The following is a 21,995-nucleotide window of genomic DNA, read 5'->3' as shown; positions in this document are numbered from 1 at the left end:
ATGTTAAGGCTACAATTGGAATCCATTCAGTTTGTATGACATCTAAAGTATTTATTATTGTTATTGTTATTGTTTGGGGGACCACACCCAACAGTGCTCAGGACTTACTCCTGGATCTGCAAGCAGAGGTCACTCCTGGTGGGGCCTAGGGTCCATCTATGGTGCCCTGGATGGAACCCAGGTCAGCAGTGTACAAGGCAAGTGCTTTACTTCCTATGCTATCACTCTGGCCTCTCAAAATATTTAATTTATTAGTTAGACCAAAGTATAACTTCAGCTTTCAAACAGATAGGTGCACTTGCCCATGAATACTAAACAGGCGTATCATTTCATTCATTAAGCATTTGATTTTCATTGCATTCACGTAACATTTTTTACTATTTTGGAAAAGAATCCAATTCCACTCTGATGTTTCAAGAGCAGGTGGTTTGACACAATAGCGAGATTTAGAGATGTGAGTAGCACTTTTTAAACATAAAAATGTGCATGATACCACCAAAACTCAGGTTCAGTAACTGAACTTTGTATCTATAATGAATAGTTAAGTAGTGACAACCATGGGGATTACGAACTTCTAAAACAACCTAATGTAGAGATTAGCCCACATCCAAAAGAACAAAAGTGACTGGTGTTGGCACGGATATGGGGAGAAAAGGACTCTCCTTCTCTGCTGGTGGGAATGCCGACTGGTTCAGCCCTTTTGGAAAACAGTATGGACACTTCTCAAAAAATTAGAAGCTGAGCTCCCATTTGACCCAGCAATACCACTTCCAGGAATATATCCCAGAGATGCAAAAAAGTATAGTAAAAGTGACATCTGAAGCTATATGTTCACTGCAGCACTGAATCTGGAAAAAGCCTGAATCTGGAAAAAGCCCAAGTGCCCGAGAACAGATGACTAGTTAAAGAAACTTTGGTACATCTACATAATGGAATACTATACAGCTGTTAGAAAAGATGAAGTCATGAAATTTGCATATAGGTGGATCAACATGGAAAGTATTGTTAAGTGAAATGAGTCAGAAAGAGAGGGACAGACATAGAAAGATTGCACTCATTTGTAGGATATAAAGTAACAGAATGGGAGACTAACACCCAAGAATAGTAAAGATAAGTACCAAGAGGAGTACTCCACAGATTGGAGGCTGACCTTACATGCTAGGTGAAAAAGCAGCTCTGATAGAGAAGGAATCACCAAGCAAAGGGTGCTAGGCGGGCCCACTAGGGATGGGAGATACTGGCCAAAAATAGACTATAGACTGAACATGATGCCTACTTAATACCTCTGTAGCAAACTACAACACCCAAAAAGAGAGAGCGAGCAAATGGGAATGTCCTGCCACAGAAGCAGGGTGGGGTGATGGGGACAGGGTGGGGGTGGTGGGAGGGATGCTGGGACCATTGGTGGTGGAAAATGGGCACTGGTGGAGGGATGGGCACTCGATCATTGTATGATTGAAACATAAACATAAAAACCTGCAAGTCTGTAACTTTGTCTCACGGTGATTCACTAATAAAAATTTTTTTTAAAAAAATAACTAAAATAAAACCAATTTGCACTTCTATAGAGATCAAAATAGAATACATAATAAAAATGCAAAGAGGAAAAAAATTAAAAAATAAAAAAATAAAACAACCTGATTTTATTGAGTGATAAAACCAGAAACAGTCCATTCCCCTTGAGATGATATCCTAGTATACTCATCAATATTTCTAAGTGAAGGAGGGAAAATCTTACTTTTTAAAAATATTGTACATGAATTCACTTATTCATATTGCTATAAAGGGATGGGCAGAAGCTCAGTATTAACACACAAATCTTTTATCTTGCAATTCATTAAAAAATGTGTTTAAATTTTATTTTTTATTTTAAATTAAAAGTGTTTACATACTTTTATTTCCTACTTTTTAAATTTTAATTGTATTGTATTTATTTATTTACTTATTTATTTTGAGGGAGAGCCAAACCCAGAGGTGCTCAGGGCTTACTCCTCGCTCTGTGCTCACAGGTCACTTCCGCTAGTGCTGAGGGGATCATACGTGGTGTTAGGAATCAAATCTGGGTGCCTTACCTGCTGTCCTCACTCTCTGGTCCCATAATAACCCATTTATTTTTCTATTACATCTTTTATTCCAGTCTTGCTCTCAATAAGATGTTTGGTTTTGTTTTTTTCAAGGAATAATCAAACCATAGTTGGCATGACTGTATGATGCTCCTTCATATATTTTGCAAGCACGAGCTAAATATGCCAAGGCTTCTTAAAGGATACTGCACTCATTTACCGTTTGGTTTTCTCATCTGCTCTAAATCTATGCAACAAACTTTTAAAGCAAATCACACATTGGGTTAAGGTGTCTGGGTGGGCCTCTGCAAAAGTGCACTTGAGTCCTATGATTAATCTTTACAGAAATGCCCCTCATGAGTCCTTGTAGGAAAAGCTTTTAGTATGTTTAGGTCTTACTAAGGTAGACAACTATCAAAACAGGAAGCTAGGCTATGAATTAATCAAAGACTTTAGCTAGAAATTTAGCCAAAAAAAAAAATCAAATAATCCCCTTCAAGGAAGTCTGCCATGGGGTATTTTGAACAAGTGTACAGGTTCTGGGGCTGCCTACAAAATCCAGCCCGCTAGAATCATGAATAATCCAGAAACTACAGGATTCAGCTGATTTTTCATGTTTACTTAGCACTTATAGTCTATAAATTGTTGGCGTTAAGGGCCAGAGCAATACAACAGCAGGTAGGGCATCTGCTTTGCATCTGGCTAACTTGATTTTGCTCCCTGGCACCCCATATGGTCGCCTAAACACCATCAGTAGTGATCCCTGGGTGCAGGGTCATCAGGAAGTCCTGAGCACTATCAGGTGTGCCCTGTCACCCCACCCCCCAAAAAACACCAAACAAAAAAAAAACCAACACAAAAGCCTATTGAAGCTTTCACTTCAGACTCGCTTTTATAGACTTGGAATTTTCTATGATCAAGTTAGGGTGAGCTCAAGAGTTAAGATTGTGTGTGTGTGTGTGTGTGTGTATGTGTGTGTGTGTATGAAAGATTTATTAAAAAGTTGGTAACCACAAAGGTTTTTTTTTAATGTGCTTTATCATAAGTTCACTGTAGTAGATAACAATGTAAGGCAATTACATTAGGATTAGTATTCGATACAAGAAAAATAAATGAATCGGAAGTATTTTTTTCTTGCTCATAAGAAGAGTTTATTTAGTCTTTTAACTTCACTTGGAAGTTTTCTGTAACACCCCCATTTTATCATCAGGAAAACTGAATTAAGTATATTGCACTCCAACTGAAGCGAGCAGACGCCATTGGACTACACTAGCACACGACAGGGAGGAATGGAGACGTTACTGGCACCCGCTCGAGCCAATCGATGAGCAACGGGATGACAAGTGATAGTGATATAAGACTCCAACTGAAATGGTAGCAAGACACCTGGTGGTAGTCCTGCATTCAAAGCTGGTGATGGAAAATGAGTTAAATTGCAATACTTATTGTCAGTCATGTTGTACTTTGTGGGTGCATGTACTTTATCTGGGTGCATGTTTTATTTAGGAGAGAAAAAAGCAGACTGTTCCCCAGTCTCGAACTAGACTTGGGGAAGATACTGAATACCTTAGATTTAAGGAAATACTTGATAGCAAGGTTCTAAGGTATATACTAAACTCGACTTGGGGAAGATACTGAATACCTCAGATTTAAGGAAATACTTCATAGCAAGGTTCTAAGGTATATACTAAACATTTCTCTTTTGTTTCTTACTGAAAGTTGAGTATCTGTATACGTAATATAAATTTACGTCAGTTTTATTAGAAAACTTGTGTTATAGTCCCTTAGTATAAACATGCAAATCACACAGTATAACACACTATAATTTTTTTTTAACTGGGGCCACCCCCAGCAGTGCTGAAGAAGGAGGCAGGGAAAACTTCCAGAAAAGCTCAGAGAAGCAATGCAGTTCCAAGAGCTTAGTGTTCAGGGCAGTAGCCAAGGGCCTTTGCACACCCAGGATCACCAGTCTGGGTGGGGGAATTGCCAGGGCTCAAATTCAGAGTCTTGCACACGCAAGGCAAGCATTTCATCATGCTGGGCCATTCACCTGATGTTATACATAAAATTTGTGAGTGAGGAGATGTTTGGGCCACACTCTACTGGTGTCCAGGATTAATTCCTGGCTTTGAAATCAGAAATTACTCCTGGGAGAATTCAGGGGACCAGATGAGGTTCTGGAGATTGAACACAGTGAGCCGTGTACAAGGCAAATGCCTTACTCACTATACTAGCTTGCCAGCCCCACAAAATTTAGGTATTAAATAAAAGTGTAGTCTAAACAGTATTTTAATAAACTGCTTAACAATTGTGAACAAAAAAGGAAGCAAAGAATTGAGCAATTTTTCTTTACTTTTTTGTCTTCCTCACTATGTAGGTTATAGACTCACTTGGAAAGGAGCCGTTAATTAGTTCACTGCCACAAATGACCTTGCTGTATAATTCCAAAGTGAGAGGACAGATAAATCACCTTTAAAAAAATGATAACATTGAGAGTTTTGAGTCAGTTATGATGACTAAAGAACAGCTCAATTTTTTCCTATTATCATAGTGGACTAAAGATCTTCTCATCTGTTGATATTTAAGTATCTAAATATTTAAATATTTGCATCTGTGCATATATATTTTTATAAGTGAATACGTAAACATCTCTATTCTTTGATAGCATTTCTAGTGGGATATAAAGCTTACCCTTCCACAAGCCCAGTGGAAATACTTTTCTCATGAAAATTTCTTTGAAATACTTAGAAATTTTGAATCTATGTCAATTTTTGTAACTGTTTTCTCTATAGTTAAACCCAAATAAATTCAAGTTATCACTATTTAACCATTATCTGATTTGGGAGGAGATGCTGGGTCACAGACAGCAGTGCTTGGGTGTCTTCTCGGGGCTCCTCAAGGACCATGTGGTGCCAGGGATCAAATTCCAGCTTCCCCAAGTGCAAAACTTGCACTCATCCCACTGGGCTATCTTCTACCACCCTGAGTGTTGGATTATAGTTCTAAACATTTTAAGAAGTAACATTGGTTCGTCCTTTCTGCCACCCCACCCCACTCTGCCCTCAGTGAGTTTAGGTTTACTGAGTTTACACCCACCACAGTGCTCCTGAGCATACCCAAGTCCGCCAGGCACTTCCACCATAGAAGTATAGTAAGTTAAGAGCACGGTCATGGAACAAACTGACATGACCCCAGAAGAAGTAACTGAATAAGAACCTGCTGGGGTTAGGAAAAACTAAGCTAGCCTAAGGACTGTCTGGGACCTATAGCAAGACGTCCCCAGGAAGAGACACCCTGTAAGCTTAATATATACTGTGTTCATACAAATGACTAGAAAGATAATTAAGATATAAATTTAATATGATTGTTTTTATAGATTACTAGCAAAGGAAAAGAGAAAGCGACATACCCTTAGATGGAATTCTACCCTGGAATCAAGCACGGGTCAGCCACTTGCAAGGCAAACACCCTGCCCACTGTTCTATTGTTCTGGCTCAAGTGGATAATTTCTATTGGCTCCATATATACCCTTTTGTTTATTACTAGTAATTGGCTAAGAGCAAACTTTTTGGACTTGAAACTTTTCTGGGTTGAACGAAAGTCAACATCAAACAGTACTTAGTAGTTACTGTCTATAAGGGAAAATAGTATGTCCTATTTTTCTGAAGAAATGGTCGAGACTGATGGAGATGATCCTTCAGCAATCAGGTGTTAAGCCTGTTCAGTACAATAGCCACTAGCCTCATGAGGCTAATCAATTTAATATTTAGATAAATTATAATTAGGTACATTAAGAATTTCTTATACCAGTCATATTCTAAGGACCCAATAACCAGATGTTTAGTGGCCAATGTACTGGATCATGCAGAATGTTTCTGTGACTTCAGAAAGATGTGTGGGTATGGGGAGAGCAGAGATGCTGTATTAGATTGTTCTGAGTGAAAGCCAAGAAGATAGATGCTTTATCTTAGAACAACTGCTATTATTAAAGTAGCATTTATTTTAATAATTTTATTTCAAATGAGATGATTTGAGGCCTAACATATGAACATGCTCTACACATCCTTATGTACGTCTCATTACTGGAGTATGTCATACCAATGCAGTGTATTTATTTATCAATAACTAACAAAAAATCATTATATATCAGGCCTAGGTTCAGCAATGAGACAGTGTTACAAGAAAAAACTTCCTGATCTCATCCTGCTGCTTTCTACATTTTTTATCAGTATCTTCCTGATGAAGAATAGTTCAAGAAAGATCATAGACCACTCTTCTCCTAAAAGAAATATGCAAAAAACATTCTAGATAATTTTCAGGAAAGGATTGGTTTTTTGGAGGAAAGGAGGGTGGAGTAGAGCTATGGCTGGCAATGCTCAGGGCTTCCTCTGGACTCTCTGTGCTCAGGGATCACTTCTGGCAGGGTTCAGGGCACCATACGGGTGCAGGGATCACACCCAGGTTGGCTTGTGTAAGGCAAGCGCCCTACATACCATACTATCGCTTCGGCCCTTAGGAAAGATTTTACTGCTCTTAAAACAAGATTCAAATTAAGTACTTTTCCCTCAAAATGTCTAGACATTCGTATGTGAAGAGCTACATCTCCAGACGAGGTAAGGGTAAGACTGAAAAAAAACATCATGTAAAACTTTCTGAGAGATAATCTCTCTCAGAGAACCTCTGACAACACCTTTGAGGGGCTGAATGAATAAACCTTGGAATTATGCATATTAAGACATTTGAACTGTCTTCTATTACTTTCAGCCAAGTTTCCTCGAAATAATGTCTATAAATACAAAGTCAGGGAAATCTAAAATCTTTACATCATGTCAGAATTAAAACCAAGCTTCCTGCTTCCTTAGTATCTGCAGTAGACTTTTCAAACTGTTTTTTAAAAATAAGCTCCTACATGAACATGAAGGCCACTTAATAATATCTCTATTGCAAACTACAACACTCAAAAAGAGAGAGAGAAAAAAGGAATGCCCTGCTGCAGAGGCAGGGAGGAGTGGTGGGGGCTGGGGTGGGTGTGGTGAGAGGGATACTGGGATCACTGGTGAAGGAGAATGAGCACTGGTAATGAGGGATGGGTAAGCAATTACTGTGTGAGTGAAATGATAACACAAAAATTCATAAGTTTGTAACGGTACATCACAATGATTCTCTAATAAAATTAAAAAATTAAAAATTAAAAAAAGCTCCTACAATTATTTTCAATTTGTCTTATAAATTATGCCCTGTATGTGTCAGAAAGAAGCTACTTTCATATACCTTCTGCCATTACTGTAATGGCTCTCTTAGGGCACTGATGACAGTGAATTTGAAATTGATAATCTGAAAGAATTTGACACAAAGTTTTAGAAGATCTCTTAAAAATAAATTTGAAAGTTGACTTTCATAAATATTCACTGTATAAGTTAATGAATAAAACAACAGTAACATTCATTTTCTCTTCATACTTATGAATTCAGTATATCTCTACTTTGAATAAATAAGAGATTAGAAAATGTATTTTTATTTTCCAAATATTGAAAAATTTTAACTCAGAAATACTGCGACTGACCTGAGGTACATATAAATCCAGAAGAGAAAAAGGCTTCATTGTAAGTAGACAAGTTATCAGTCTGGGCGTAGACAGCATACATAGACATGTATGAACAGGCACATTCCACGTAGTCTGAAGTGTCCTCAACCACTTTGCAAAACTGACTGTCAGACAACCAGCTAGGGCAAAAACACAACCGTCACTATTCTCCTTTCATCAATACTTAAGGTGTTGAGATGGCTTTTAAAGAAAAAAATAAATAAAGCACCAAACCTAAGTATTTACTCAAGACTTAACCAGATTATATGTTAGTTCCAGAGAACTAACACTGGAGGGAACATCTTGTCCAGGACATGACATGACATACCCAAAAAACATCTTTAGAAGCAGCCTAAATACTAACCAAATCTACAAATGCTTGCCCAATACCCAAGAAGCTGTGCCTCTCAATATGGCAGGACCGAAGTTGAAAGCATGTTTCCCTATGGTTTTCTTCCCTTTTCTTTCTTTCTTTCTTTCTTTCTTTCTTTCTTTCTTTCTTTCTTTCTTTCTTTCTTTCTTTCTTTCTTTCTTTCTTTCTTTCTTTCTTTCTTTCTTTCTTTCTTTCTTTCTTTCTTTCTTTCTTTCTCTCTTTCTTTTCTTTCTTTCTTTCTCTCTTTTTCTCTTTAACTAGAAAGAGTTAGAAAGTTCTCTCTTTCCTTCTCTCTTTCTCTCTCTCCTCTCTCTCCTTCTCTCTCTCTTTCTTTCTTTCTTTCTTTCTTTCTTTCTTTCTTTCTTTCTTTCTTTCTTTCTTTCTTTCTTTCTTTTCTTTCTTTCTTTCTTTCTCCTTTTTTTGGGGGTCACATGCAGCGATGCACAGGAATTACTTCTGGCTCTGCACTCAGGAATTATACCTGGCAGTGCTTGAGGGACCATATAGGATGCTGGGGATGGAACCCGGGTCAGCCACGTGCAAGGCAAACGCCCTACCCACTACAATAGCTCCAGCCCCACTATGGTTTTCAATAGCAGTACTCTGCTCTACCAAAAAATCATTGTAAGTATTATTCTTCTCAAATCCTTGAATTTTGTGTTTTCCTAAATTCCTTCCTTATTCATTGTTTTATCCAGTTAAGTTATACAACTGTTTTCCAAAGTTTTTTCAAGTGTTTCCTCGCAAATTTGGCACAAAAATCTTTGCCTTAACAGTAACTAAAAGATAATATCACATGCTGAGCACTCATCAGAAACTACTGGTTGAATTTCTTCATTTTCAGTGCCTCTTGATTCCTTTTTTTTCTAAGAACATAAAAGTTCTTAAACCATTCTCATTTTCAATCTTAAAACACTCATTATTAATTACATAGTGAGGGTTTCAGAGTATCTATGAATTAGGTTTAAGACCTGTCATCAGACATTAGAAATTTCAACTGAAAATTATTTTTTTTTCACAAAAAGACTATCAGGATTTTTCTGTTTGGAGGAAAATCTCTGAACCAACTAAGAAGTTAATCCTATTCAGAGTTTTATTTTGCTTGGCTGAAAGTCAGTAATAACAAAATCTAGTGAAACATTTCAACCCTCCATCCCAGCTAGCACTTTCTGATACTATAGCACTAATTGAGTGCCACTGAGAGAACAGGTCAAAAAAACTTAAGGATTTCAGTCAATATTTAAAGAATTGCTCTCTTCTGCTCATTTCTGTATATGACTTTAGTCCCCAAATGTGTTCCAAACCATATGTAAGACAGAGTTTTAAATCCCCGTTAAAACATTAATATTATTGTAAATCATGATACCTCAAAAAATACCTCAAAACTGACAGCATCTGTTTCAAAATCATAGCTTAAATGGAACTGGTAAGAAGAAATTCCATTTTGCACAACAAATTAGCCAGAATTCAGAGCAGGATTACCTTGATACAACTCTGAAAGTAATAATAATAAAGAAATAATATATTAAGCAGATAACAATTCATTTGTCTGCATTTATGACCTGAACAACATTAGATCATTTCTTTTGTCCTTTTATTGTAAAGGTTATTATCCAGTCTAGCCCAAGGGCATTATCTAAGTCCAAAAAAAAAAATAGTAGGGTCAATGGTATTGGAACAGGGAAAGGCCAGATCCTGTTGTTAGAGAATTATTAGTAGGTACCTTTCAGTTGCCCGATTCCAAAGGAGACACAGAGAGGTTTGGGGAACAATTCTAGGCTCAGCAGCATAAATCCTGTAGAGAACCTCATTATGGTCAGACAGCGGTTTTGAACTCTGACCTTTCACACTCAAAGATAATACCTATAATAGTAAAAGAACAGAGATTGTAATATATTTTCTAAGTAATGACTGAACTACCCATTCTGGACTGTGGTTCATTTTTCAAGTGACCTTCATCAGGGAATTATATGATTCTCCAATGCTAGCCCTCTACTCTCAATTCAACTACTGAATAATATTCAGCTGACAGGACTAACTTTGACTGTAATCACATTTATGCAGCATGAGTGGAGTTATAACTCAATTTCAAATGAGTAAAAACTAATTTTTTTCATTTTCTCCTTATGTATGTCAGTGCATGCATCTGTGTGCAAATGTGTGTGAAAAGCACAAGTCATGAAAGAAATATTTCCATTTTTTTTTAGTCTAAACATTCTACAGTTTATAACTATGGTGAACACGTTTCATAATTATCTCACTGGATATGTCTCTGTAACATGCACCACAAAACTGATCAAGCAAATGCATTTCCATGTATGCCTGCTAAGTAAAAAAAAAGTCTCCAACCACATAACTTTCTGAATGATAGATTACCTTATTTCTCAAGGCAGGAAGACTGTTTCCCGTTATAAACCACTGATGACTGCTATATTCTATAAACTGGACCAATTCACATTTACTTTTCCCAGTCATTAATTCTGCATCTGGAACATCCAATAATCTCTCTGGAATTCTAACGTAGTCTCCTTCTTTTCCTTCAAACTTGTGCCCATTGATTTGCTGAGGATACCAGTGAAAAGCCATAATGGACAAATATGGGCAATTGTCAAAGATGGTTTTGCTTCTGCAACAGAAAAGTAAAGGGTCTAGTAAAAAAAGCATGTATTTGTACAAGTTTATCCAACTGTATTTGGTAAAATCCATTACAGTGAGGTTCTGTTCTCTTTGATTTCTGGACCATGCTGGCTGTGCTCAGGGCTAACTCCTGGCTCATGCTCAAGGATCACATCTGACAGGCTCAGGTGACCATATGTGGTGCCAGAGATCACACCTGTGGGCTGTGTGCAAGGCAAGCACCATACCTACTGTACTATGACTCCGGTCTATTAGGGCTCTGTTATATAAGTACACTGACCAACCTGGAAGCAGTAGGGAGCATGATTTAGTTCTTTTATAGTTAATTATCTTCTTTTTTTATACAGCACGTTTGCTTGACCCTCATTATAATCTAAAGCATGGGTTTCTTACGCAGTTCCAGGGATAACAAATGAAATATGTGGTTATAAAATGTACCTTCTGGTATTAGTCATATCAGCATGGGTATTTATAAAAGGTTAAGGAAAGTATGTATCTCTAAACTGAAACCCTCTATTTAAGAGTATTCTAAAAATCATATAGCTCTGAGCACTGCTGCATGTGGTCCAAAAACAAAACAAAACAAAATTAAAAGAACATTGTATATTCAGAACTTTTTTCTCATCAAGAGCATTCTCATCACTTTTTAAACTATCAGGACATTGTAAGTTCAGTCATGGAAGAGAGAGAAAGCTGTCTCAACCATGATCCTTACCCATTTAGCCTCTGTTTGAACAACTAGGAATAAAATCCTGTGCTCAATGAAATTCTTCCCAAGCCACATTTGTTAAAATCACTAGAAAACTTGCTTAAAAATTCAGGTCTCTAGGCTGGCTCAGTGAGGCAAATCTGCAGTGTATGCTTGGGACTGTAGGGATCGGTAGGTTTATACGAGCCCTCCAGAGAATCTGCAACATTTTTCTTAGGAAGTCACCGTGTTTATAATGAAAGAATATAAAGACGAATTATATCTGAAATTTACCTGGAAAAATTTGGAGCACTTTATGATAAAAACTATAACTTAAAGGTTATATAGGCTTAAATAGATAAAAAGGACATATATTCTATCATATAGCTAAATATGCCTTGTTAAGACCCCTAAAATAGTTAAACGGATAATGTGAGAAAGAAAAACTTTCCCCACCAACTATACCTCCTCTTTAAAAAGTATTTCATAAAGTTACCCACAGTTTTGAATTAATGATTTCAAATTTCTATCCTTAATTGAGCCATTCAGGACACCTATATCCAAAATGCCAATTAAAATACCTCGATCTTTATAGTACCTGGACTCTACCACAGATGATCAAACATCATTTGTTACTATTCTAGATCAGTCTCCTTCATCTCGCTGGTGACTCATCTGAAATCTGCCACTCTAGATCTCCCAACCAGCCTTCTACCTCCCTTCACCATTCAGACACTTTTAAGACTTTGCTTCTCAGTACTATTATGAACTTCAAAGATTATTACACTCCCTGAAAGCAAAGTCTTCTGTATCAGTGCACTTCCACACACTCACTTTGATTAAACAATGTGCTTTCCATGTAGTGTGGTGGGGAACGGACATGAACATGCAGACAGATGCCACTACAATAGTTCAGTGCCCACCTTCAGCCAGGCCTTTAGTGCCACCTGTCTCCCTAATGGCTGGTCTAGACTCCATCACTATGCTCAATTTTCAAATCCTTCACTCTTCGTAAGTACTCCTCAACACTGCCTAAGACAGTGTATAACAAATGCATATTGCACTGTCCTGTAGCACTGTCCTCCCATTGTTCATCAATTTGCTTGAGTGGGCGCCAGTAACATCTCCACTGTGAGACTTGTTACTGTTTTTGGCATATAGAATATGCCACGGGTAGCTTGCCAGGCTCTGCTATGTGGGCGGAATACTCTCGGTAGCTTGCCGGGCTCTCCGAGAGGGATGGAGGAATGTGCAAGGTCGTCCATGTGCAAGGCAAATGCCCTACCCGCTGTGCTATCGATGCAGTCCCATCATTGACAGTATTGCAAATTATGTGCCTAAATTTTTCAAAAAAGCTCTACACCCCTATTCTCACATAAATGTCAATTAACATCTCAGTTTTATCTTTTAGTTTTAGATACAAAAAGATTGGGGCCAGAGAGATAGTACAGCAGGTAAGGCACTTGGTCTTGCACATAACTGACTTGGGTTTGACCCCAGGCATCCCATATGATCCCTGGAGGACCACCAGTAGTGATTCCTGAATGCGGAACCAGGAACAATTCCTCAGCACTGCAAGGTGTGGTCCCAAAATTCCAAAAAGATAAAAAGGTACTTATTTGGTGATAGAGTTTTGTTACTGAATGAATGTTATTTCTGTATATTTTCTGGTAACTCAGATTAACCACAATTTTTGGAAGTATTATAGCAATCATTTGCAATTTCTGTACTAAGTTTTAAGAAAGAAATCTCCAACTTTTAAGTAAAAAAGTAGACTGAAGGGGGCCAGAGAGATAGTAGAGTAGGTAGGTGGCTTGCCTTATAGGCAGTGACCCGGGTACAATCCACAATATTCCATACAGTCCCCTGAGCACTGCCTAGAGTAATTCCCAGGTACAGAGCCAAGAGAAACCCTTGAGCATCACCAGGTATGCCCCTCAGGCAAACATAAAATAAATGAGAAAGAAAGGAAAGTTGACCAAAGGGGTCAGAGAAATAGTACAGATGATAAAGCTGACTGGGGTTTGAATCTGAAACCCCATCGGGTCCGTAAGCACTCCCAGGTGTGACTCCAGAGCACCGCACCAGGAGTAAGCAATGCCCATGTTAGACTCTGGCTCCAAAACAAACAAAAAAAGCTAAAATGCATCATAGGTTACTTCTGTAGAAAACCCTCAAAGTAAAGAATTTTGGCAACTGGAAAACATTAACAATTTTTACAGGCAGCACTGACTTAATTACAAGCGTGAAAAAAAGAAATCCCCTCCCCCCCTTTTTTCCCCTTTTTGATTTTTGGGCCATATCCAGCTGTGTTCAGGGCTTACTCATAGCTCTGTACTCAGGATTCACTCCTGGTGGGCTTGGGGGGCCGGATATCAAACCCAGGTCAGTCACATGCAAGGCAGGCACCGTGCCCACTATACTATCTCTCTGGCCCCATTTTGTAATTTTTAAAAATGAATCTCAATTTTTTAATCCATAGCTAAAGAATCTCAAAAGCTAATGAGCTGCAAATTTGCCAAAAGGGAAGAAAGGTCAACAACTACTTCTATTTTGGCTGCACCCCTATCCCCAATGATTAAGCTGAAGAGTCAGAGCAATGTAAGTAAGTGTAATACTTGGTAAATGAGGATTTGTGAGAAAGATCACTGGCATATTAGATAACTTAGTTATAAAGATGACTAATTTATAATTTATAAATAATTTAGACTAGTTATAAAGATAACTAATTTATAATTTATAACTAATTTAGACTCGTTATAAAGATAACTAATGCATATTAGAATGGCTAAAGTCTTTAATTTTTTCCGAGGAAAAAAGTCTCCAGTTCTCTCCTTCTTTTCTGTTATAAATAGAAACAAAGAAGACATTTTCACCTATATTTTAATTCTACTAGCTAATCATTTTAAAGTAACATCATCTCATCTCATATCCCTGCCTCAATATTAGTCTCCATCTTCTCTTTTCTAAATATTTATTTCCTATCTCTACTGTCTTCATGGTTACTAACTTAACATATTCTTTAACCTTTAAAACAGTACTTAACATGAAGGCTCTAAAATTCTAATGATTTTAGATTCTCTCTCTCTCACACACACAAACATACACATACACACAAACATACACACATACACTCCTGTCACACACACTACCTAGCTCATTTTATATTCAACCTTAAAGAACTGATCTCTCAAACTTATGCTCTCTCAAAACACATGACTGTATTTGCATGACTGCCACTGTACATAGTGTTTTTCTCTTCCTGAATAACTCAGAGGAAATATAAGTCTATGGAAAGGAAATTCATGACAAAAATCATGTGACGTTACTTATTCATTGCATTAACATTATACCTTGACTTCTGAGAATATACAATGTATCAGATTCTGTTCTAAACCCTGGGAATATATTAGGGCAAAAAATCACAAACCACCACTTCTTTAATATATTTCACATCTTCTTTACTTCTCACCCGACTTTTGAAGCTACAGACATGGGAACCAACATTCCCAGCTGGATACCTATTTTCACAGATGTTCTTAACTAAGTTAATAAACATGGGAAAACAAATGAAAAGAAAAGAAGAGGAGCCTTGAGGGATGAATTCAAAGCTATAGACTATTTGATTTTACTGAATAACATAGTTGAAATTGGTCAAGGGATAGTTCTTAACTGAGTATACTCGCACGTGCTTGAGTGCGCGCGCGCGCGCACACACACACGCACACACGTATACAGTCACTTTAGTGTAAACTTACATAAAGAAACAATCTATAAACATCATCCCCACCAAAAAATTGGGGAGATAGATAAGTAAAAATCTGCTCAAAGAAGACATACAGATGGCCAAAAAGTATATGAACAAAAAAATTCTCTGCATTAATATCAGGGAAATGTAAACCAAAGCTATAAGATATTGTATCACACCAGTGAGACTGGCACACTTCACAAAGACAAAAACAACCAGTGTTGGCAAGAATGAGGGGAAAAAAGGGACTTCCAGTAGGAATCTCAACTGGTCCAGTTGACATTATATTTGAAAAGCAATTTGGACACTCCTCAGAAAATACTAGGAATTGAGCTTCAATAAGACGAAGTAACTCCATTTATTGGTCCAAAGGGCCCCAAAACTCTATTCAGAAAAGACATCTGTATTCCTGTGTTCATTGCAGCACTATTCCCATTAGGCAAAATTTGAACAATCCAAATGTCCAAGGACAGATAACTGGATGATGAAACTTGAGTACAAATATACAGTGCATGTTACTTAGCTTTAAGAAAAAAAAAAATGAAACCATGCAATCTTCTGCTATGTGTATGGATCTGTAGAGTACCAGGCTGAACGGAGGATAGACAAGGAATGATCTCTCCCATGTGCAGTATAAAAAGAGTCATACTAGGGGAACAACAAATTCCAAAGGCAACACAAGCTGATAACTGATCTTCAGTCAGAAGCTGACCACAGTGAGCGGGGAAGGAGAATGAACACTGAGACAATGATGGAAGAAAATGAATATTCTGGTGGAAGGTATGATGCTGGAATGTTTCACGTATGACACCCTACTAAGAACAGTTTCGGAAACCACAGAGCCTAATGTAAAATTTAGCTTAAAAATATGCTCAATGAATATCAATTAAATCATTGTAAAAAATACTCTTATGAAAATATAATGATATTGAGTAATGGCACTACGGTAAGCTAAACTGCTCATTGATGCTCCCGGATGGATATCTAAAAACCATGGGAAGGATTAGAGAAGGCACATCCTGAAATGCTATACAAAGTTTTTTCATTTCTTTTCTCTTCTTTTCTCTTCTTTTCTTTTCTTTTCCTATCTTTTCTTTTCTTGCCACACTGGATGTTTGCTACTCCTCTCTGCACTCAGGAACTACTCCTGGCAGTGCCCAGGGTCCATATGGGGCACTTCCCAGTGTCCCCATATGGACCCAGATTGGCCACATGCAAGGTGAGCACCTTATCTATTGTACCGTCACTTTGGCCCCTATATACACAAAGTTTCTCATATGATATTCCAAAGCTCCTCATTAGAAAACCTCAATTCCCAGGATTAACTCAATAGGGTTAAAAAACAGTGTAAGAGGAGGATGCTAGTTCTGTGCTTTTTTTTAATTGAATCACTGTGAGATACAAAACTTTCATGTTTGAGTTTCAGTCATACAATGATCGAACACGCACCCCTCCACCATTGCACATTTTTCACCACCAGTATCCCCAGTATCCCCCCACTAGCCTACCCTTACCCCTGCCTTTATGGCAATTTCCGCCATACTCTCTCTCTCTCTCTCTCTCTCTCTCTCTCTCTCTCTCTCTCTTTCTCTCTCTCCTTTTGAGCATTATGATTTACAATACAGATAATAAAAGGCATCATGTGTAGTTCTTTATCTACTTTCAGCACACATCTCCCATCCCGAAGGATCCCTCCTACCATCATTGACCTAGTGATCCCTTCTCTATTCCAGCTGCCTTCTCCCCCAGCTCATGAGGCAGGCTCCCAACCATGGAGCAATATTCCTGGCTCTTGTCTCTACTGTCTTTGGGTGTCAGTCTCATATAATATTTTATATTCCACAAATAAGTGCAGTCATTCTGTGTCTGTCCCTCTCTTTCTGACTCATTTCACATAGCATGATACTCTCCATGACTATCCACTTAAAAACAAAATTCATGGTTTCATCTTTCCTAACAGCTGCATATTATTCCATATTGTGTAGATATACCAAAGCTTCTTTAACCAGTCGTTTGTTTTCAGCCACCTGCTAGTTCTGTATTTTACCCTCAAGTTATGCTGTGGCGCTGGCCTTGGATATAGCATCCATGAGGCTGAGAGTGGAAATCTGTTTACAAAGCAAGTGGTTATAGCCTCTTCTGAACATACAATCCCAAAGGCTATAAAGTTAAGGAAGGCTGGGATTGAACGAGGCCTCACCATGGACTAATCATGTGCCTTTGACAAGCTCTATAGCCCTACCTTCTACATATCTAACTATAAACAATGAAAGTTCTAACCATACCTTTGAATAGCTACTTATGATAATTTTTTGTAAGGAGGAAGTAATACATGCAACAATCTTTACTAAGTATTAGCTTGAGCCATATGAAATTTCCAGTATCTTATACTATTTTTACCCACAAAAAGTCCGTTTCATATTGTTCTTATAATATAATCTCAAGAGTACAGCAAAGGTGGTATAGTGATGTAATAATTATTAAAGTATAATGACATTATATTATTTATTATTTTATCCATTGATCTTGCTAGTAATCCTTTATCTAAAATGTCCATCTTTTTGAATTTCATGTGTCTTACAATCTAAAAACCAAAGTTAAAAGTTTTATATATTCAATCAATATCTTAATTAACCTAGTGTTTCATAAAGGGCCCTGTATGTAGAAATAATATAAATTATTATATCAGCTTTTCTAAATGCGTTCTTTTAAGTGATCTCTGAATTTCAGCATGACTGAATGAGTACTGACACCAGCAGTTAAAGGTAAATCATAACAAACTCTATATTTATATAAACAGGCATGAACATGGTATTTCAATTATTATATATTATTCTGAGAATTGGGAGGTATCTGAATTTATAAGCATGTTCTATTATCAACCATTTTTACAGTAAGTTGAACAGCAACAAAATATTACACTGTACTACAATTCAATTTGCCTTATGAGTATAATTTACAACACCATAACTTCTGAATAGTTACAAAAGTAATTGAAGCTAATAACAAAAATAAGAAGCAAACCCTCTCTTTCCCCTACACTCCCCACCCCTCCTCTCTGTTTCTCTCTTCTCCTCTGTACAACCCACACACAGCAGAGCCAGAGCCTGAGGCCAGCACAGGTTGACAACCAAAGGGTGGGTTAGCCCCAGAGCTACAACCAGCAGTGAGGCCCGGGGGCTGTGTGAAAGGGGCACATGCTAGGCCTGTGCTCAACCAATGGACTCTACTCGGGTCTACATTTTCTTTTTCTCTTTCCCTCTTGCATACTCTCTGCCACTGGACTCCAACTTTGGGGCACTAGTACCTGAGAGTTACCTCCAAAAGAATAAAATGAACCATAAATCCAGCGCACAACTAAAATTCTTTAATTGGGTAAATTCATTTCCCCAATAGATAGAGTACAATGACTGCATAATATTTACTTGCATCATCTAAATGCCATTTTGTATAACATTATTTTGCTAACTGTGAAGGCATACATAAACAGGCCGCACTATTTATTTCAAATTACTTACTTCTCACCAGGTGAGCCACAGGCAACATCAGTCAGTAGAGAAAAGGCAAAATTCTCTGTCACTTCAGAAAAGTGACTGAATCCCTTAGTATCCTTGCGTTTAGGGTTAATAAGCACACAAAGAATCTCATAGAAGAGATTTCGGCTTTCAGTGCTGAATACTTGGCTTTTTCCTTCAAGGGTTATCTGGAAAAAAGTTTAAGCATAAAAATGAACTTTCAAAAACAAGATGCATAAATGATATGTATATGCAATAAGAGAATGCATATAACAATTATTAGTAATAACAAAATAAGGCTAAGGATGAAGTTACAGATCATTTAAGGCAAATTACTATATCTCAAATGTTTCCATTTGTGCTTTATAAAACATCAATAATAAATGATAAAGAGCAAAATCACCAGAATATTGCCTGTTTGATAACGATATAAAAGACCAATAACTACTTTAATTGATCATATAGTATTTTATTTGTTTGCTTGTTTTGGGGCCGCACATGAATTAGCATTGCTCTGGGTCTTCCTAGCTGTGTTCAGGAGTGACTTCTATCAGTGCTCAGAGGACCATACCGCTATGGGGTCTGATCAAGGATTGGCCATGTGTAAGGTATGTGCCAAACTCCCGTACTATCTTTCTGGCCTGACTAATATAATCTTAACTACATCATGAGTCAAAATTAATTACACTTTAATATGTGCCCAAGAATTATTTTCTTTTAATACATTAGCAATATAAGATTATTCTTAATTTTCTAGTCTGTCAACAGAAGCCATCACGTCACTGAATTTCAAAAATAATAAATGAAAAAAATCCTTTCCAATCAAGAATAGCCAGAAACTACATCTTCTCTTACATTTTGTTAAAGATGAGTCTTTCTACAGAAACCTTAGGTTATTTGTTGTTCCAAGAGGAAGAGGGGGAAAAGTGATGTGTTTCCTTGCCAGATGACCTGGGCTACATACAACTTATGGTCCGAGATAGCATGATGTGAAAACACTGACTACTTATTCCACTATACCCTAGTGTACATAAGAAATTTTTTTAAATTAAAATTAGTCATCTATTTTTTGTGATTTATACCCTGTGCTTTCTTTGAAACTTGAGTGAACCTTTATAAATGAACTTAGAATGTACTTAGAATGTGCCTTTAATAATGAACTCAAATCATTTGTCTTACCAGTTGAATTCATTGGTTCATGCTCCCAGTAGTTTTGTAGGTTTACAGAAATGATGGTAAGCAAAATTCATAGCTGAACTCAAGATCTAATTTTGCAACTTACAGATCTCAAATACAAAAAAGGAAAATGGACAAAAAGAAAAAAACTGGAAAATGAGAAAACTATGTATGGAATTAAATTTTCTCAAAGCGAAAATCACCAAAAAACAGGGAGCAGCCTGCTGAATACTGAAAAAACAAAGTGAATGCTAACAAAATCGAAGATCTAGAAATGCTCCAGCACTTAGAGAAAACATAACAGAAAAAGATAAATCTATGAGACAATATGAAAATAAAAGAGAAGGTAGAAGACAGAGCACAATTCCTTTATAAACTACTGAAATACTTGTTGAAAAATGCAGTATGCTTTATACTAGCAAAAATTAGGAAAGAAAACACCACCAATGTATCTGGGCAATTTTTCAATATTATTTCAAGAGTTCAAAGAAATTCACTAGAACCAGACAGGAAAAAGTCATTACTTAAAGAAACAAGAAATTCAGTTTAATGTCAGGTTGTTTTTTGGCAAATGAAATATCAGAAGCCAAGAGAGGTACAATTTAAATAACTGTAAAAATTAAAGACTGACCCAAGAAACTTTTCACTCACACTTATATAATGTTTCTATTAGAAAAGCACTGTTAAAAAATTCAACACAAGGGGCATTTGTATAATCCTTTGCTTCCATCACCTCCATACAGCTGTTCTCGGGAAATTATATTATTTTCTCTCATTCTTACAAAAAATCCAGTTGGGGGAAGCTAGTGTTATTTTGTTTTGTTTCCAGATAAGGACACTGACGTAGAAAAAGAATGCCTAACTTGTCCCTGGACCGAGATGAATGGCTGGGGAAGCGCTTTGGCCACTTACCCAACCCTGACTCAAAATATTCTCTGCTTGCCTGTCCTAAAAAAACACTGACTCAGTTTGCAGACAAGTCAGTCAAAATGACAGCAAAACATGAAACACCAAAGCCAGGCAGAAAACAAAGAGCAAATTCTAAATCGCTGACAGGAGGATTAGAAAATAAAACAAATCAAGTGTAAAAAATAATTCTTAAAATATAAGATATATCATATTGGGGTTGGAAAATACGTCAAGGGCTGGAGCACATGAAAGAGTCCCACCCCAGTGCTGCTGGGTGTGGCATGGTCCTCCCCAGCACCTGCCAGGCCAGTCACATGAAGGATCATCAGAGGAGGCCTCCCACCCCCAAAGCACCACTTAAGCATCCCCTAAACAGTATATTTAAAAATAGATGATAAAAAATCAGCTGCTTTGTGTTGCATAAACAGCAAAAAAAAAAAATCCTGTCTTTCCCGTTAACTGTAAAATTTATCCTTTTTTCTAGTACCCCTTTCTCTATACCATAGAGAGACTCAGATTGAGGGGTACAGAATAGTACTTCCAAGTCATGAAGCTAAGAGATTTTTGTTTTGTAAATTTTGTTTTGTAAATTTCGCTTATTTGCAAAAAGGGACCCCGCGCCAAGCTGTTTTCACTCCAGGTACTGGAGGGGGACGAGTAAGAACTCTCCCTGCTCCAAAGGACCCAGCCCTGGCAGCCTGCCTCCACTATCCAACCATCATCATGCTCCCGGCTGCTTTCTGGACCGCAGACGCTTGACACATTATAAGACACTTCCTACCCATTTTCCATAATTACCACACCATATTTGATGGAGTTCAGACAGTAGGCAACAAATCATAGAGAGTAGTGATATATATATCACAAATCATGAAATCCTGTTAATCACTGATTTCTCAGGTGGACTCAGTAACATCTCATTTTGTCCTTTCCCTGAGATCTTAGAAGTCTATCTGGACTCAGCCCTCCCAATGATGTCGCACTGGAGGCTCTTTCAGGGTCAGGGGAATGAGATCCAGCTTGTTACTGGATTTTGCATATGAATACACCATGGGAAGCTTGCAAGGCTGTCCCATGTGGGCAGGAAACTCTCAGAAGATTGCCAGTTTCTCCCAGAGGGAGAAGTATGCTAAAGGTATCTTCTGAGAGCTTGCTTTTAAGTCTCTCTCTGGATGTTGGCCATTGATGAGATTACACACACCTGGGTTCCTCTGCCGGTACCTTCATGCATGAGGCTTGTCCGAACGTGTGGAGAGGGGCCTCCAGCATGGCTGTAGCTAGGTTCCCGTAGTCTTCAACCGT

At 37.6% G+C, this 21,995-nt stretch overlaps 1 protein-coding gene across 1 annotated transcript in view; it reads right to left on the bottom strand.

Annotated features, from left to right (window-relative positions):
* ADGRV1 (adhesion G protein-coupled receptor V1) overlaps positions 1 to 21,995 on the bottom strand; it is a 534,581-nt gene that overhangs the window by 294,700 nt on the left and 217,886 nt on the right. Inside the window, exons 79-82 of the mRNA XM_055138625.1 lie at positions 18,612 to 18,796; positions 10,397 to 10,646; positions 9,744 to 9,883; positions 7,627 to 7,787 (exon numbers count right to left, since the gene is read on the bottom strand). Coding sequence (XP_054994600.1) covers positions 7,627 to 7,787; positions 9,744 to 9,883; positions 10,397 to 10,646; positions 18,612 to 18,796 — 736 coding nt within the window. The remainder of the gene's footprint in view (positions 1 to 7,626; positions 7,788 to 9,743; positions 9,884 to 10,396; positions 10,647 to 18,611; positions 18,797 to 21,995) is intronic.

This window comes from Sorex araneus, chromosome 1, assembly GCF_027595985.1.
Source record: "Sorex araneus isolate mSorAra2 chromosome 1, mSorAra2.pri, whole genome shotgun sequence".
Lineage (NCBI taxonomy): Eukaryota > Metazoa > Chordata > Mammalia > Eulipotyphla > Soricidae > Sorex > Sorex araneus.
This window is presented reverse-complemented; position numbering and strand designations above follow the sequence as displayed.